Below are 18067 nucleotides of genomic sequence, written 5' to 3'. Positions count from 1 at the left end.
CTGTATTCTGCTTTGTGGTTTATTTAACTGACATGCCCTGTTCATTTCAGAATTCTCTCCAGCATCCAGAGCTATGCTTTGCACAGTAAGAAAGCGGTTGGGTTGCTTAAAGGAGCAGAACTCAGTTTTGGTTTCTTGTCTTTCACTGCACTAGGTATTTGATAGTCGTCCTGTTCTGCATGCATGTTTGAAGGTGAGTTATTTGCTAAGCCCTGTTTAGTATTTATTCTTCCTGTAAATCACTCTAGAGAGTGCCTCAGCTGAGGTGAATTCCCTGATACCTTGCCTACAAGCCAGTCTCCAGAATCTGTGGCAACAGATAGTAGTTTGGGGACAGCAAGGGAAGTACTTTCCCACACTAGTTGAATAACCATAAAAGCCAATTTTCCCAAGTTTGAAACTTTTGGTTAGAATCTTTCAACTAGGAAGAATGACTTCAGGGCATTTGAGTTTAGGAGCAGTAGTCACTGCCCTTGTCATTCCTTCCCAGGCAGCAGAGACAAGGAAGGAATGGATGATTCTTCTCTTTTTTTTTTTTTTTTTTGTAGAGACAGAGTCTCACTTTACTGCCCTCGGTAGAGTGCCGTGGCCTCACACAGCTCACAGCAACCTCCAACTCCTGGGCTTAAGCGATTCTCTTGCCTCAACCTCCCGAGTAGCTGGGACTACAGGTGCCCGTCACAACGCCCGGCTATTTTTTGGTTGCAGTTTGGCCGGGGCCGGGTTTGAACCCACCACCCTCGGTATATGGGGCCGGCGCCTTACCGACTGAGCCACAGGAGCCGCCCAACCCAATTTCTTTTTTACATAAGAAATGAGAAAGTAGGCTCAGTGCCTGTGGCTCAAGAAGCTAAGGTGCCAGCCACATACACCTGAGCTGGTAGGTTCGAATCCAGCCTGGGCCTGCCAAACAACAATGATGGCTGCAACCAAAAAATAGCCAGGCGTTGCGGCAGGCGCCTGTAGTCCCAGTTACTTGAGAGGCAGAGGCAGGTGACTCGCTTGAGCCCAAGAGTTGGAGGTTGCTGTGAACTGTGATGCCACGGCATTCTACCCAGGGCAACAGCTTAAGGCTCTGTCTCAAAAAAAAAAGAAATGAGAAAGTAAAACTCCTGGGCTGGGCAATATTATGTTGCCTCAGGCAGAGGCCTTTCAAATGAAAGACCTCAGCTAAAGGTCACTACTATGTTTTTTATTTTCAGTTTGGACGTCTCTTTGTGGAAGCATTTCTCAAGCAATGTATGCCGCTCCTAGACTTCAGTTTTAGAAAACACCGGGTAAGAGCTGAGATCAGAGAACAAAGACATCTGCTTAAGACAGTAGTTCTCAACCTGTGGATCACGACCCACAGGAACTGTATTGAAGGGCCATGGCATTAGGAAGGTTAAGAACCACTGCCTTAAGAGTTCCTCAAAGGTTGCTGTGAGCTACCATGCCACGACACTCTACCCAGGGCAATAGCTTGAGGCTCTGTCTCAAAAAAAAAAAGAGTTCCTCAAAGGGCCGCACCTGTACTCAGTGGGTAGGGAGCTGGCCACTGGCCACATACTCCCAGGCTGGTGGGTTTGAACCTGGCCCAGGCCAGCTGAAACAACAATGACAACTACAACAAAAAAATGGCTGGGCATTATGCGGGCACCTGTAGTCCCAGCTACTTGGGAGGCTGAGGCAAGAGAATCACTTGAGCCCAAGAGTTTGAGGTTGCTATGAGCTGTGATGCCACAGCATTCTACCCAGGGCAACAGCTTGAGACTCTATCTCAAAAAAAAAAAAAAGAGTTGCTCAAAAGATATGTCCACAGCAACTTCTGGGTTGGGGCTGGGGATGAGAGTAGTCCCGTTGCCCATATTCTGGGCTACAATTCTACTTGGGCTCTTCCTCTTGAGCTATAGCCAGAAATGCCCAAATAAAGACTGAATATTACAAAGTAGGCTGAGCTTTTAAGACCCACTCTGGTTCAAACCCTCCTTTCTACTTAGATTCCAGACCTGAGGGTGGTGGTTCCTTTTAGCTTTATTGTGCTGCTGCATTCCCAGGACTTCATGTGTCAGGGTGTCAATTTTTTTTTTTTTTTTTTTTTTTTTTTGTAGAGACAGAGTTTCACTTTATTGCCCTCAGTAGAGTGCCGTGGCTTCACACAGCTCACAGCAACCTCCAACTCCTGGGCTTCGGCGATTCTCTTGCCTCAGCCTCCCAAGTAGCTGGGACTACAGGCGCCCGCCACAACGGCTATTTTTTTGTTGCAGTTTGGCCGGGGCTGGGTTTGAACCCGCCACCCTCGGTATATGGGGCCGGCGCCCTGCTCACTGAGCCACAGGCACCGCCCAGGGTGTCAATTTTTTATTTTTTTGTGCTTTCCAGGTCCACTCTCAGGAGTGATTAAAACAAGAACTCCTTTGTATTATAAAACCCTTTGTTATGGCTCAGCGCCTGTGGCCCAAGCAGCTAAGGCACCAGCCACATACACCTGAACTGGCAGGTTCAAATCCAGCCCTGGCCCGCCAAACGACAATGATGGCTGCAACCAAAAAATAGCCTGGCATTGTGGTGGGCACCTATAGTCCCAGCTACTTGGGAGGCGGAGACGGGAGAATCTCTTGAGCCCAGGAGTTGGAGGTTGCTGTGAGCTATGATGCCATGGCACTCTCCCAAGGGCAACAGCTTGAGGCTCTGTCTCACACACATACAAAAAAAAAACCCTTCGTCACTATAATGAATAGTCTTGATAGCTTTTTTAGCCAAGTGGTACCCAGACTAAAGTAGTAAAATGAGCATGGAAGCAGATGATTGTTTATACATACTTAGTGAATCGAACTTTGTACGACACTCACTATATTTGGTTCATCCCTCAGAGCCCAGAACAAGAAAGGGAAGATGGTATTTTATCCTAATATTGCAGATGGAAAAACCGAGACATGGTAGTGTACTTACAACTAAAATCCAGATCTTAACAAGTCTTTAGATGTACACAAGGGACAAAAGTGGGATGGTTGAGAATAAGAGGTGGTCAGCATTCCTCCTATTTAAGGGCCAAAGGACAATGATTATCAGCATAGCCTAGGAACTGTAGAGTTTATCCTCTTTAAAGCCCTTGGTTGCAAAGATATCTTGCATCCAGAATCAAATTAGAACATTGAATACAGCACTTAATGAATTTTTTGGTTGTAGGAAGATGTTCTGAGCTTACTGGAAACCTTCCAGTTGAACACAAGGCTGCTGCATCACCTGTGTGGGCATTCCAAGGTGAGAGGGGAGGCAGGTCCTGTCAACAGCCTGCCTGTTAGCTTAATCTGAACAATAGAATTTTAAGGATTCTATCAGTTAAATAAGGGAGTCCCCCAGGCCACAATTACTACTTTCTTTTTTATGCTTTGTAAAACCTTTATCCAGGGCTGCGTCCAAAGACTTCATTCAGAGCAGTCACATTCTTAGTTATTGGTTACAATTGTATAATCATCTAAGGGAAATTTCTGCGTCTGCAATTTGAATCTCACTCCATAGCTCTATTTCCTCTAGAAACTCTTCTTAGGTGGGAGACATAGAAGAGTGGTAAATGTATTACTGCTACGAAGTCCTCTGGGTAGAAAGACTATAATGTAAGTGATGGCTCTGCAGGAGATGGCTCTACAGTAGCTATTGTAGAGGCTATCTGCTATGCTATTTACTTGTCAAGTAATGCATCTGTCTCTCGTAAGAACATCTTAGCATTAGAAGACTTTCCCACTTGAAGCCTCCTTACAGTTGAACGATGTCACTTTTTGTCTGAAGGAACACAGAACCCTAGAGTTCTGTAGTCACCTGCAAACCAACTGATTCATTGATCCCATTCCTATTGCTTTTTACCCTCCCGGTTCTAAGTTTAGAAGGTGCTGAACAATAGAATTTCTAGGATTCTATCAGTTAAATAAAGCTATTGCCTGTGATATTGAACATTATGATATATGTTCAAGAATATTTTAGGTTGGCGGCGCCTGTAGGTCAGTGGGTAGGGTGCCCACCACATACACCGAGGCTGGCAGGTTCAAACCTACCTGGGCCAGCTAAAACAACAATGACAACTGCAACAAAAAAGTAGCCAGGCGTTGTGGTGGTTGCCTGTAGTCCCAGCTACTTGGGAGGCTGAGGCAAAAGAATCGCTTAAGCCCAAGAGGTTGAGGTTGCTGTGAGCTGTGGCATCACATTACTCTACCCAGGGTGACAGCTTGAGACTCTGTCTCAAAAAAAAAAGAAAAATTAAGGTTAAGGCTGGGTGCAGTGGCTTACACCTGTAATTCTAGCACTCGGGAAGGCTGAGGTGGTGGATTCCTTGAGCTCAGGACTTCAAGATCAGCCTGAGCAAGAATGAGACACTATCTCTACTAAAAATAGAAAAACTAGCTATATATTATGGCAGGTGCCTATAGTCCTAGCTACTTAGGAAGCTGAGGCAAGAGGATCTCTTGAGCCCAAGAGTTTGAGGTTGCTATGAGCTATGGTGCTATGGCACTGTACTCAAGGTGATAGAATAAGACTCTGTCTCAAAAACATATTGCAAGGGTACAAGTCAAATCAATCAAGTATTGAACACAAATGTCTTAACACTGTGATTAAGTAAATGAGGTGAAAGCTATGTTAATTAGTAGGATGTAAGCACTCCAATTTCTACAAATAATCACATTGAATCCCACAAAGGCATAAATGATCTATGTATATATGACTTAATAAAAAAATTTTAAAAACATTTTAGGTGAATTCATCGATGATTGGTCAATAAGAGGTTATGAAGGGAGGTGGGCGGAGGGAGGGTGATTGGTGGGATTACACCTGCGGTGCATCTTACAAGGGTATATGTGAAACTTAGTAAATGTAGAATGTAAATGTCTTAACACAATAACTAAGAAAATGCTAGGAAGGCTATGTTAACCAGTGTGATAAAAATGTGTCAAATGGTCTGTAAAACCAGTGTATGGTGCCCCATGATCACATTAATGTACACAGCTATGATTTAATAAAAAAAAAAAAAAAAAAGAGGTTATGAAGAGGGCTCAGCGCCTGTCGTTCAAGCGGCTAAGGCACCAGCCACATACACCTGAGCTGGCGGGTTCAAATCCAGCCCCGGCCACCAAACAACAATGATAACTGCAACCAAAAAATAGCCAGGCGTTGTGGTGGGCACCTGTAGTCCCAGCTACTTTGGAGGCAGAGGCAGGAGACTCGCTTGAGCCCAAGAGTTGGAGGTTGCTGTGATGCCACGGCACTTTACCCAAGGTGACAGCTAGAGGCTCTGTCTCAAAAAAACAAAAAAGAGGTATGAAGAGGAGTGAGAGGTGTCGTTATGTCTTCTCGGCTTTGAATTTTTAGCTGCCATTCTTTTTGGAATACTATGCCAAACTACTGCTCTTTGATGGAACGTATCTTTGGCCCACATTGGCAGGGCTTATGCTCTTATTCCGTGTTTTAAGGCATTAGGAATTCAAAAGGTTCTGTATAAGAAACATGAAGGCATGATAAACTCATATAAGATGGGTATATTTATTTTCATTCAGATTTGCCAAGATATGAGACTCACCAAACATGTCCCTTTGCTCAAAAAGACCCTGGAGCTATTAGTTTGCAGAGTCAAAGCCATGCTTATCCTTAACAACTGCAGAGAAGCTTTCTGGTTGGGCAATCTCAAAAACCGGGACTTGCAGGTAAGCTGTGGGCCCTGCTGTTCTTTGTGAGAACATCAGAAGGTACATAAAGGAGGTAACCTAAGCCTTGCTCTCTCAATAAGACTGCTTTTTTCCTAAGTCTTGGGCTGGTTATCTCTTAGTTAAGGTACATATTTTATGGCCCCTGATCATAGGCTTCACCCTTCAGCAGTAAAGGCCCCTGAAATATGCCTTTGATAATAAACAGTGCCTCAGCAGAAAAAGAGCCAGATCAGTACAAACTTCTCTCCACAGCCAGAGGGCTGCCTTGAAACCCTACCAAGGGTAGATGTGTAATAACATTTTTATATACACATAAATTTCTATTCTTTGGTTATTTTGGTGTTTTGTTTTGTTTTGTTTTTAAGCTAGTCTGTCATACTCCTGAAATTACAAATTACTCTGGCTAATTTTTAACAAATGAACATTTCTAAAGTCTTTGAATTGTCTGATTGGCTAATCTTTTGCAGCTTTTAATACTGTTTTGTAGTCATGACCGTTTTCCAATAGGGTGTAAGTTCTCTCATTCTTGCTTATAATATCTGAGTTTTATAATTGGCTACATACAAAAAGAATAGCACATAGAGAATTAGCTTCTATTCCATGCTGGTAAGATCAGATCATTCAGCAATAAATGAGTGGAGCCAGGGTTTGAGTTTAAACAGTCCTAATCCAGAGTTGATGTCATTAAACCACTTGACTATTCTTACTTTCAGCCTCTGCACAGCCATTCATGGTTTGCATATTGGTGCTTATATACTTCAAGGTATTATAGGAAATCTTAGAACCATGTTTAACATTAACTGAAAGAGCCCCCAGTACAATCTGGCTTTGTAAAATCTTGTATAATACTAGAACACAAAGATGGACCTTTTATTGAACTACTTATTATAGCAGAGTGACAGGCATCTCAGAAACCCAAGTTGAGTATACCTTCTCTAGATGTTGAATCACAACTTGGTGTCCATGTTCAACCGTGTTTTGAACGGCTAGAATATCTTCCATTGTATTGCCTAGAAACTCAGCCTTTCTCCCTAAGATCCCAAAAGTGATTGTTAAAACCCACTATTTTTTCTTTTCCATTCACATTTAGGGTGAAGAAATTATATCGCAAAATTCCCAGGAGAGCACAGCAGATGAGAGTGAGAATGACGCATCATCCCAGGTCTCCAAAAGCAAAGCAAGAGAGGTATCTCTGCAAAAAGCCCTGGAGTCTGGCATTAATTGTTACATTTTGTTGACTATTCTAAGTTGTTAGAAAGAGCAGGACTTTGCCTGCTTCTGTTTATTATAACATTTGCGTGCCTGGCTCAGTGCCTGTAGCTCAGTAGTTAGGGCTCCAGCCACATACATCGGAGCTGGTGGGTTTGAACCCAGCCTGGGCCTGCCAAACAACAATGACAATTACAACCAAAAAATAGCCAGGTTCTGTGGTGGACGCCTGTAGTCCCAGCTACTCGGGAGGCTGAGACAAGGGAATTGCTTAAGCCCAAGAGTTGGAGGTTGCTGTAAGTTATGACACCACAGCACAGAGCAACATAGTGAGAGTCTGTCTCAGAAAATATATATATATATTTCTGTGCCCATCTCCATTCCCTCCAAAAAACTTCTGTGCTTATATAATTTTCTGGGGTCCAGAAAAGACGATCACAAAATCTTAGAATCACTCAAGAACATCTCAAATTGTGGTATATGTTATAAAGTTAAATATTCCTCTCCATTATAGCCTCCTATTTTCCATGAATTCATATCTGAACCCTTTTAAACAGGAAAAAAGAAGTCAAAGCGTTCTGCATGTTGAAAGAAATGCGTTAAACCATTTGAACATGTTCGAACACACAAAAATAGAAATGTGAAAGTCAAAGCAGAGTCAGAAGCTGCCACCATTCTTTCTTAGAAAACTAAGAATAGAAGTCCTTGTTTTTTTTTTCTATAATACAGATGCTTTTGAAAATTTTAGGGACCTAAATAAAAATGTGTACATTTATAAAATTTTGCTACAATCCAGATAGGTTATGGACACCAGAAAGTTCAGATTTAAGAATTCCTGCCTGGCTCGGCGCCTGTGGCTCAAGCGGCTAAGGCGCCAGCCACATACACCTAAGCTGGCAGGTTCGAATCCAGCCCGGGCCCGCCAAACAACAATGATGGCTACAACCAAGAAATAGCCGGTCGTTGTGGCAGGCGCCTGTAGTCCCAGCTACTTGGGAGGTGGAGGCATGAGACTCACTTGAGCCCAGGAGTTGAAGGTTGCTGTGAGCTGTGATGCCACAGCACTCTAACAGAGCGACAGCTTGAGGCTCTGTCTCAAAAAAAAAAGAATTCCTGCCATGGCTTGGTGTCCGTAGCTCAGTGGTTACAGTGCCAGCCACATACACTGAGGCAGGTGGGTTTGAACCCAGGCCGGGCCTGCTAAATAATGATGACATTTGCAACAAAAAAATAGCCAGATGTTGTGGTGGGTGCCTGTAGCCCCACCTACTTGGGAGAATGAGGCAAGAGAATTGCTTGAACCCAAGAGTTTGAGGTTTCTGTGAGCTGTGATGCCACTGTACTCTGCCGAGGGTGACACAGTGAGACACTGTCTCAAAAAAAAAAAAGAGAAAGAATTCATGATGTCAAGAATGGGAAGCTAGAGGTTGTGACTCTTGCCTATTATCCCAACTAATCCAGAGGCTAAGGCAGAAGGATTGCCTAAGGCCATGAGTTTGAGACAAGCCTAGGAAAAATGGCAAGACCCTGCCTCTTAAAAAAAATAATAATAAGGGAGGCTCAGGGCCTGTAGCTCATTGACTAGGGCGCCAGCCACGTACACCAGAGCTGGCAGGATCGAATCCAGCCCAGGACTGCCAAACGACAACTACAACCCAAAAAAAAAAAAAAATATATATATATATATATATTTTATATATAGAGAGAAAGAGCGCCAGGCGTTGTGGCAGGCACCTGTAGTCCCAGCTACTTGGGAGGCTGAGGCAAGACAATCACTTAAGCCCAAGAGTTTGAGGTTGCTGTGAGCTATGACACCACAGCTCTGCCCAGAGTGGCAGCTTGAGACTCTGTCTCACAAAGGGAGACTCTGATTTATTTTTATTTTATTTTATTTATTTATTTTGAGACAGTCTTACTGTGTCACCCTCGGTAGAGTGCTGTGCCATCACAGCTCACAGCAACCTCGTAACTCTTGGGCATAAGTGATTCTCTTGCCTCAGCCTCCCAAGTAGCTGGGACTACAGTCACCTACCACAATGCCTGGCTATCTGATTTATTTTAAAAATTCTTGGTTTAGGCTCTGCACCTGTGGCTCAAGCGGCTAAAGTGCCAGCCACATACACCTGATCTGGTGGGTTTGAATCCAGCCTGAGCCTGCCAAACAATGATGGCTACAACCAAAAAATAGCCAGGCATTGTGGCAGGCGCCTATAGTTCCAGCTACTTGGGAGGCGGAGGCAGGAGACTCGCTTGAGCCCAGGAGTTGGAGGTTGCTGTGAGCTGTTATGCTACAGCACTCTACCCAGGGCAACAGCTTGAGGCTCTGTCTCAATTTAAAAAAAAAAAAAAATGCTTGATTTAAAATCTGTCATTGGGGTGGTGCCTGTGGCTCAAGGAGTAGGGCGTTGGTCCCATATGTCGGAGGTGGTGGGTTCAAACCTAGCCCCGGCCAAAAACCAAAAAATAAATAATAAAATCCGTCATTGGCTTTAACAATGAGCATAGTAGAGTCATACATCCTGTGGGAGCTGTATTCATGGGGTCACCCAGAGTAGTAACCTGAAATACTTATTTGTCCTTTATCCTTTAGGATGGTGAAGAAGATCAAGCAAGTGCTGAAGAAAAAGAGCAAGATAGTGAAGAAAGTTATGATGACTCTGAGTAGACCCCAGAGAGACTTGCTTTCTTCCCCATCTCTACCAGCTTTGACCATTTTGTGTTCAGGGTTTGAAGTCTGCTGTTTGCCTTTCTAACTGGAAGGATCCTATTTTGTTCTTAAAGAGGGGGCTTTAATTAATTTCATAGATTATCTAACATCAAAGTGCCAAGTTTCCACTCTAGCATTATTTACTGGGTTGGATAAACATGGCAGTGCTGTGCTATAGAGTAAAAACTCAAGAGTCATTCTGGGCCTTAGGAACAAGTGTTGAAACTCTGATTTATTCTAGAATTTAGGCTTGTCTCAGTTTTATAAATAAATTCTCTTCTAAGTTCTGTCTCAGCCAACATTTCTATTTTTGGATTTCCTTCATTATTCAAGGATTAGATGGAATTGAGTTGAGGTTTGTGCAGAGAAATAATGGAGACTGGTGCTAACATAGTTCTGCTGATTAAAATCATGTCTCTTGGGTGGCGCCAGTGGCTCAGTGAGTAGGGTGCCAGCCCCATATACCAAGGGTGGGGGGTTCAAACCCAGCCCTGGTCAAACTGCAACAACAACAAAGAAAATAGCCAGGCATTGTGGTGGGCACCTATAGTCCCAGCTACTCAGGAGGCTGAGGCAAAAGAATCCCCTAAGCCCAAGAGCTGGAGGTTGCTGTGAGCTGTGACGCCAAGGCACTCTACCAAGGATGGCAAAGTGAGACTCTGTCTCTTTTTAAAAAAAAAATCATGGGGGCGGCGCCTGTGGCTCAGTCGGTAGGGCGCCGGCCCCATATATCGAGGGTGGCGGGTTCAAACCCAGCCCCGGCTGAACTGCAAACCAAAAAATAGCTGGGCGTTGTGGCGGGCGCCTGTAGTCCCAGCTACTCGGGAGGCTGAGGCAGGAGAATCACTTAAGCCCAGGAGTTGGAGGTTGCTGTGAGCTGTGTGATGCCATGGCACTCTACCGAGGGTGATAAAGTGAGACTCTGTCTCTACAAAAAAAAAAAGTAAAAAAAAAAAAAAATCATGGGCGGCGCCTGTGGCTCAGTGAGTAGGGCGCCGGCCCCATATGCCGAGGGTGGCGGGTTCGGACCCAGCCCCGGCCAAACTGCAACAGAAAAATAGCCGGGCGTTGTGGCGGGCGCCTGTAGTCCCAGCTGCTCGGGAGGCTGAGGCAAGAGAATCGCGTAAGCCCAAGAGTTAGAGGTTGCTGTGAGCCGTGTGACGGCCACGGCACTCTACCCGAGGGCGGTACAGTGAGACTCTGTCTCTACAAAAAAAAAAAAAAAAGAAAGAAATAGAACATTAGAAGTACACTTCAACTAAATGGAGATTTTAATGTCTTCTGCCAGAAAGCCTAGTTTCAGTGCTACTACTAAATTCTTAATTGCCAGGCTGTAAATATTATTTAAAATATTGTTAGTACTTTTACCTACTTTTGGATTCTAGTAGCGTTAGGTTGTGGCTGGTTAGGGGGTTTTGTTGTTTGGGGGGGAGAGAGTTGTTTTTTAAACTAATCCTTGACCCACATATGGATATTTGACCACTTCATTCTCTGGTAGGTAGAAGTCCATACCTCTCTTTCCTTGCCACTCCCCCATACCCCCACTCTCCCAACTTACTGTGGTTTTCCTTGTTTTAAGTGAGTTCACACTAGGCTCAATGGTTTTATACGGTTTGTTTAATGGTTCTTTATCACATGTACATGTGTGCTAGTTTTGACTGTCTTTTTAAATCATTGTTCAGCTTTGCAATGGAAGTATTCTCCCTTGCTTGTTATTACTGCCCCGTTTTTGAAGGGGAGGGAGAAAAGGGGCTCACAAATGGTTACTGCTTGACAGAAAAGGAAGATGGCTGGGCAGTGTCACAGTTTCGTGGATATGGACAGGTTTCTGTAAACTGCAGGTACATATACCAAAGGACATGGCGTGAAAAACTGGGGTGCAAATGAGGACCCTTTACTTGGAGTGTTGCAAGGCAAAGGTGCACTTCTTGTACGTTGCATATAGCAAGAGGATAGAGCGCAGCATCTGTTTGCACATAGTCACTGTCATCTGAATCTGAGGCTCCTTAAGTCCAGTGGGCCACTGATGCTCCCTGCTAATGATTTTGCAAAAGGCTGACTTGTCAGAAACTCTGAAGGTCCCTGTCCACTTTGGTGGCTGAGCTGTGATGACCCTGCCAAAGACAGAATCCACTCCACTGAGACGGACGGGCTGGGGCTTCCTGACCAGTCCTTTCTTGTTTTTCATGGTTCGGAGCTCTGATGTGTGGCATGGTAACTTGGGGCTCACTCCAGGTTCCAGGAATGAGCTGTCTAGGACTAGAGTGACTTCTTGAAAGCACAGCTGCACCTCAAGGTCAGAAGGGGTGTGTGGGAAGCAGGGGGAGGCCCTAAAGGGGTGCTTGGAGGAAGGTGTAGGTGTTGTATGCCGCAGCCATTGGAAGCTCTCGTCCAGTGGGGTCCATGGTGACCAGAGCTGGTATCCTGCCATTGACAGTCCTAAAGGAGAGGAATCAGAACATGGAATTTCATTGGCATGCTTTTGGTGAGGGCATGGCAGTTCAAATTCCTATCTCTGGGGGCAGCGCCTGTGGCTCAGTTGAGTAGTGCACCAACCCCATATACCAAAAGTGGCAGGTTTGGACCTGGCCCTGGCCAAACTGCAAGAAAAAAATAGCTGGGGGTTGTGGTGGGCACCTATAGTCCCAGCTACTGGTTTGGCTGAGGCAAGAGAATCGCCTAAGCCCAAGAGCCAGAGATTGCTGTGAGCTGTGACGCTACAGCACTCTACTGTGGGCAACAAAGTGAGAGATTGCCTCTTAAAAAAAAAAAATTTCCTATCTCTGTCTCATTGACTTAAACTGTAGTTCCCATGAACTACATTATTAGGGTATTAGTAATTCTATAAAGGACAAGTCTCTACTGCCAATAAAGTAACAAGTATTGAATCTAGCCACTGCTTAGGTAGACTAAAACTTTAATAAACCTTTTCATTAGCCTCTGGAGGTAGGCTTTAACCCATGTTATAGATAAGGGAATGTATTCGTCTGAAGTGGACCATCCCAGTCTACCATTAGGACCTGTGGTTGTTAGCTCTGTTAGCTTATGACAGAATCTATGTCTGAGGTGGCAGAGGCAGCTGGGACTTCATAATGAGACCCTATTATTTGAGATTAGAAGAAGCTCAGAAAGGGCACATTACAAATATTTGTAACTTTATGCCAGTGGTTCTCAAAGTATGATCCCTGAACTAGCAGCTTCAGCAATCATTTGGGAACTTGATAGAAATGCAGATTTTTGGCCCCATATCAGACCTACAGAAACGGAAACTCTGGGAGTAGTAGGACCCAGCAATCTGTATTTATACAGACTGAAGGAGATTCTCCTGCACTGTGTATTTTAAGAACTTATGCTGGGCGGCGCCTGTGGCTCAGTGAGTAGGGCGCCGGCCCCATATGCCGAGGGTGGTAGGTTCAAACCCAGCCCCGGCCAAACTGCAACCAAAAAAATAGCCGGGCGTTGTGGCGGGCGCCTGTAGTCCCAGCTGCTGGGGAGGCTGAGGCAAGAGAATCGCGTAAGCCCAAGAGTTAGAGGTTGCTGTGAGCCGTGTGACGCCACGGCACTCTACCAAGGGCGGTACAGTGAGACTCTGTCTCTACAAAAAAAAAAAAAAAAAAAGAACTTATGCTGTTCCTTTCAAGCAACTAGCTTTCCCTACTCTGCATTATAGAGATAATCTAGTCTTGGCCCTAAAAGCCTAGAAAAATGCTAGAAAACTCTAGCATAAGGGAGCAGTTTTCTCAAGCCCTGGGCTATTTATGTACCACCTCAGGATTTACACTTGCTGGGAGGGAAAAACTTTTCTAAAGGCCAATCTTTAAAAATTGTTAAGACTTTTTTTGTTTTTCTAGGTGTGGGTTGCTTTTTGTTCTGTTTCTTTTGCTTTCTTTTTTTCATCTATGAGACACCCATTAGTTAAGAACTTGATTTTTTTTCCTTTGAAGATAAAAGAAAGGCTGGAGGCCATGGCTTGAGTCAGAGTGAGGCCCCATCTCTAAAAAATAGCCAGGTGTTGTGGCACATGCCGATAATCCCAGCTACTTGGGAAGCTGAGGCAGAAGAATCACTTGCACCCAGGAGTTTGAGGTTGCTGTGAGCTGTGACACCATGGCACTCTACCAAGAACAAAAAAGTAAGGCTCTGTCTCAAAAAACAAGATAAAAGAAAGAGCTGTGACATTATTGGTAACTCAAAGTTTACTCAAGTAGAATTTGGATTGTCCATTATTCTTACATCAAAATTGCCAGTTTAGCTGGATGGCAGCTCACGCCTAGCATTAGGTTGGTAAGTTAGTTTAAGACATAAGGGGAGGCTGGGCGCAGTGGCTTACGCCTGTAATCTAGCATTGTGGGAGGCTGAGGTGGATGGATTGCTTGAGCTCAGGAGTTCCAGACCAGCCTGGGCAAGAGCAAGACACTGTCTCTACTAAAAATAGAAAAACTAGCAGGGCATGGTGACAGGTGCTTATAGTCCAGCTACTCAGGAGGGTGGGCATGAGGATCACTTGAGCCTAGAAGTTTGAGGTTGCTGTGAGCAATGAGGCCATGGCACTCTAGCCTAGGGCAACAGTGAGACTGTCTCAAAAAAAAAAAAGAAATTGTCAGTATTCTGAATTCAGGAGAAGCTGCCTATTAGGATGGGGGGGGGAGTAGATCCTTTTTATTTACACCCCAGTGTATTTCTCTGCCTCTTCTCCCACAAAAGGTAACAGTGGCAAATCTTATCACATCCAGTAATTGACCCAGCAATTCTGTGACAAGCTGGCATTTCCACCATAATTTGTGAGACAGAAAAGTTCATTTTAAAAAAAGAACTATTGGCCACACAGAGAAAAACACAAATTCAAGAAAGGGGTAGGAGAAAGGAGGCTTGATTACTCCTATTGGGTACAATGTAGGGGTATGAATGAAAGATTCAACTACAGCTGAGACTTTGGAATTCATGTAGATGCACTCGTTAACTCATAATTTAAAAAACAAAATAAAGGCGATGCCCATTGCTCAGTGGGTAGATCACCAGCCACATACACTGAGGCAGGTGGCTTTGAACTTGGCCCAGGCCTGCTAAACAGCAGCTGCAACAAGAACAAAAATACAGCCAGGCTCTGTGGCAGGTGCCTGTAGTCCCAGCTACTTGGGAGGGTGAGGCAAGAGAATTGCTTAAGCCCAGTAGTTTGAGGTTGCTGTGAGCTATGACGCCATGGCATTCTACCCAGGACAACAGCTTGAGACTGTCTCAAAAATAAAATAAAGGCATGGCGCCCATAGCTCAGTGGTTAGGGTACCGGCCACATAAACCAGAGCTGGCAGGTTCAAACGCAGCCCAAGCCTGCTAAAAATAACTGATAACTACAAAAAAAAAAAAAAAAGCCAGGCATTGTGGTGGGTGCCCATAGTCCCAGCTACTTGGGAGGCTGAGGCAAGAGAATTGCTTAAGCCCAAGAGTTTGAGGTTGCTGTGAGCTGTGACGCCATGGCACTCTACAAAGGACGATAGAGGGAAACTGTCTCAAAAAAAATAATAAAATTTTTAAGAAAAAACAGGCACAGTGCCTGTAGCTCAAGTGGCTGAGGCATCGGCCACATACACCAGAGCTGGCGGGTTCAAATCCAGTCCGGGCCTGCCAAACAACAATGACAACTGCAACCAAAAACTATCCGGGTGTTGTGGTGGGTGTCTGTAGTCCCAGTACTTGGGAGGCTGAAGCAAGAGAATTGCTTAAGCCCAGGAGTTGGAGGTTGCTGTGAGCTGTGATGCTACGGCACTCTACCCAGGGCAACAGCTTGAGGCTCTGTCTCCAAAAAAATCCCAAAAGAAGCAAAAAATGTGTTGGTGACATTTCAGACCAAAAGACCTGCCCCAGATAATGGTTAGTATAAAGGGGATTTGTTGATTTTTCTCCAACTAGTGTGTTTCTCATAACTTACGTAAGTTTTCTTTAAAATTATTATTTTTTTTTTTTTGGAGAGACAGAGTCTCACTTTATGGCCCTCAGTAGAGTGCTATGGCATCACACAGCTCACAGCAACCTCCAACTCCTGGGCTTAAGGGATTCTCTTGCCTCAGCCTCCCAAGTAGCTGGGACTACAGGCGCCCGCCACAACGCCCAGCTATTTTTGGTTTGCAGTTCAGCCGGGGCTGGGTTTGAACCCGCCACCCTGGGTATATGGGGCCGGCGCCTTACCCACTGAGCCACAGGCGCCGCCCATTCTTTAAAATTATTGTTAAAATATCTGGGCTGCCTTAAAATGAGAAACTGACACCCAAGGGACAGTTATCTATTCTAAACAGCCTATGATAGGTTTCCAATGCTTGTTATTTTGGCCTTAAGAGCACACATCTGGCCAGGTGAGGTGGCTTAGGCTGGCAGTCCTAGCACTCTGAAAGGCCAAGGTGGGTGGATTGCCTGAGATCACAGGTTCAAGACCAGCCTGAGCAAGAGCGAGACCTCTAAAAATAGCTGGGCATTGTGGCAGGCGCCTGTAGTCCCAGCTACTTGGGAGGTTGAGGCAAGAGAATCGCTTGAGCCAAGAGTTGGAGGTTGCTGTGAGCTATGAACCCATGTGTCATGCCATAGGGTGACAAAGTGAGACTGTCTCAAAAGAAAAAAAAGCATTCATCCAAGATTAGGGCTACTCTGGTAAACCACCATGGCAAGAGAGGAATGGGGAGGGGGTATTAACTTCCCTGAGCAAATTATTTAATCCCAAAATCCTGTCTTAACTTATACAAAAAGGAAATAGAGCCAGAGGTAAATGACTTCGTCGCATGTCCAGCCTAAATATGTAGGAAAACAAGATGAGAAAGTTTCTGACTCAGGTCTTTGCTCTCCTTCACACAGGGTTTAAGAAAGATGGTTCATTCCATCCCTACTAACCCAAGTCACTGTCATCCACTCCAGTGGGATTGAACCTTAGGGCTTGAACCTAAGAAGTCTGTTCAAGCTGTTCCAATAGCTCCCAGATAAGGGACAGACATCTGGCTCTCCTGCCCCCAAATGCTTCCCCTTCATGAGTCCTGCCATTGCAAGGAGCCCCATCGCCTAATTACCCAACGTGGGAAAGCAGAGGGCAGCGCCAAGGTGCAGCTGAGGTCCTCCCACACTGTAAACTGCGAAGGGACTGGAGCTGCCCCGTAGTGCGAAAGGCTCACCCTCCCCAACAGAAGAAGAAACTTGTCTCCCGGGATTCCTACCCTGTGGCGGGAGCCAGACGGCTCTGGTTGAGGCGGAAGAGGCGGTGGGAGCCGGCCCCGGTCCCACCATCCGGGGCCGGAGGGCTCACCTGCTGAACTCCGCCGGCTGCACGCTCCAGAAGTGGCATCTTTTCTGCGCCCGGCGCCTGGCAACCGCCTTTGTGACCCAGGACCGCAGACTAACTCGAGCCACGGGGCGGGGGAAGGGTGGAGTTGCGCCCCGCTGGGGGTGGGGTCAGGGCTGGACTCCCACCTCCATCTCCTTCGAACGCCCGATCAATGACTCCAACTTCAGGAGGGCTGCTTTCTTTTTATTCTTGAGACAGCCTCACTCGGTCGTGCTGGGGAGAGTGCATGACGTCAGCGCTCACAGCAAGCTCAGCCTCTTGTGCTGGGGAGAGTGCGATGACGTCAGCGCTCACAGCAAGCTCAGCCTCACTCTGTCGTGCTGGGGAGAGTGCATGACGTCAGCGCTCACAGCAAGCTCAACTCTTGGGCTCAAGTGATCCTCTTGCTTCAGTCTTACAAGTAGCTAGGACTAAGGCCCTGCCACAACGCACGGCTATTTTTAGAGACGGTGTCTCGATCTTGCTCAGGCTGGTCTGGAACCTGTGAGCTCAGGCAATCCACCCCCTCGGGCACCCAGAATTGCAAGGATTACAGGTGTGAGCCACCACGACTGGCTAGTTTTTCTATTTTTATTTTTATTATTTTTTTTTTTTTTGTAGAGACAGAGTCTCACTTTATGGCCCTCGGTAGAGTGCCGTGGCCTCACACAGCTCGCAGCAGCCTCCAATTCCTGGGCTTAAGCGATTCTCTTGCCTTAGCCTCCCGTGTAGCTGGAACTACAGGCGCCCGCCACAACACCCGGCTATTTTTTGGTTGCAGTTTGGCGGGGGCGGGTTTGAACCCGCCACCCTTGGTATATGGGGCCGGCGCCTTCCCGACTGAACCACAGGCGCCACCCCTTATTTTTATTTTTTAAATAGTGTCGCTAACGCAGTAACCACTGTGGCTATGGGCTCCTAGGAAAGGGAGCAGTCTACCCAGCTGACACCTGCATCCCCAGTGCCCGACTATTGCCGTACCTGGCAGTGTGCAGTAAGTGTGGGAGGAATTAACTAATAGCCGACCTGCCCTCCCTTTTTACACCTAAAATTGCCCCTGTACTTTGAGAACTAGAGAATCCCCCAGAAATTAAGAGTTGTCACCTTTGTCTAGTTCTTTGGATAAAGTTGATAGAGACCAAGGGTCTGAGCATAGGTTTAGCCTGAGATCCTGGT

The 18067-nt window shown here is 45.7% G+C and overlaps 2 protein-coding genes across 3 annotated transcripts in view; one reads left to right on the top strand and one right to left on the bottom strand.

The window, feature by feature from the left end:
- FANCD2 (FA complementation group D2) overlaps positions 1 to 9586 on the top strand; it is an 82919-nt gene extending 73333 nt beyond the window's left edge. The window contains 6 exon segments of the mRNA XM_053598718.1: positions 155 to 193; positions 1203 to 1277; positions 3169 to 3243; positions 5526 to 5672; positions 6766 to 6861; positions 9475 to 9586. Coding sequence (XP_053454693.1) covers positions 155 to 193; positions 1203 to 1277; positions 3169 to 3243; positions 5526 to 5672; positions 6766 to 6861; positions 9475 to 9549 — 507 coding nt within the window. The 3' untranslated portion in view covers positions 9550 to 9586.
- Positions 9587 to 11386: 1800 nt separating this feature from the next.
- FANCD2OS (FANCD2 opposite strand) lies at positions 11387 to 17066 on the bottom strand. Of its 2 annotated transcripts, none has more exons than XM_053598717.1 (2): positions 16874 to 17066; positions 11387 to 12030 (listed from the first exon to the last, which is right to left on the bottom strand). In XM_053598717.1, the coding sequence occupies exon 2, from the start codon at positions 12020 to 12022 to the stop codon at positions 11486 to 11488; it is 537 nt and encodes a 178-aa protein (XP_053454692.1). In that variant the 5' UTR covers positions 12023 to 12030; positions 16874 to 17066; the 3' UTR covers positions 11387 to 11485. The 2 variants fall into 2 exon arrangements, with proteins under 2 accessions (XP_053454692.1, XP_053454691.1); XM_053598716.1 differs by having other exon boundaries at positions 16785 to 16906.
- Positions 17067 to 18067: the final 1001 nt, after the last annotated feature.

This window comes from Nycticebus coucang, chromosome 8 (genome assembly GCF_027406575.1).
Source record: "Nycticebus coucang isolate mNycCou1 chromosome 8, mNycCou1.pri, whole genome shotgun sequence".
Taxonomy (NCBI): domain Eukaryota; kingdom Metazoa; phylum Chordata; class Mammalia; order Primates; family Lorisidae; genus Nycticebus; species Nycticebus coucang.
Note: the sequence above shows the minus strand (reverse complement) of the source record. Positions and strands in the feature narration are given on the sequence as shown.

Coding starts and splice junctions, on each gene's coding strand:
- FANCD2OS (XM_053598716.1), bottom strand. CDS start 16,854: ATGGTGGGACCGGGGCCGGCTCCCACCGCCTCTTCCGCCTCAACCAGA. Junction 12,031..16,784: donor CGTCTGGCTCCCGCCACAGG/GTAGGAATCCCG, acceptor CCTCTCCTTTAG/GACTGTCAATGGCAGGATAC.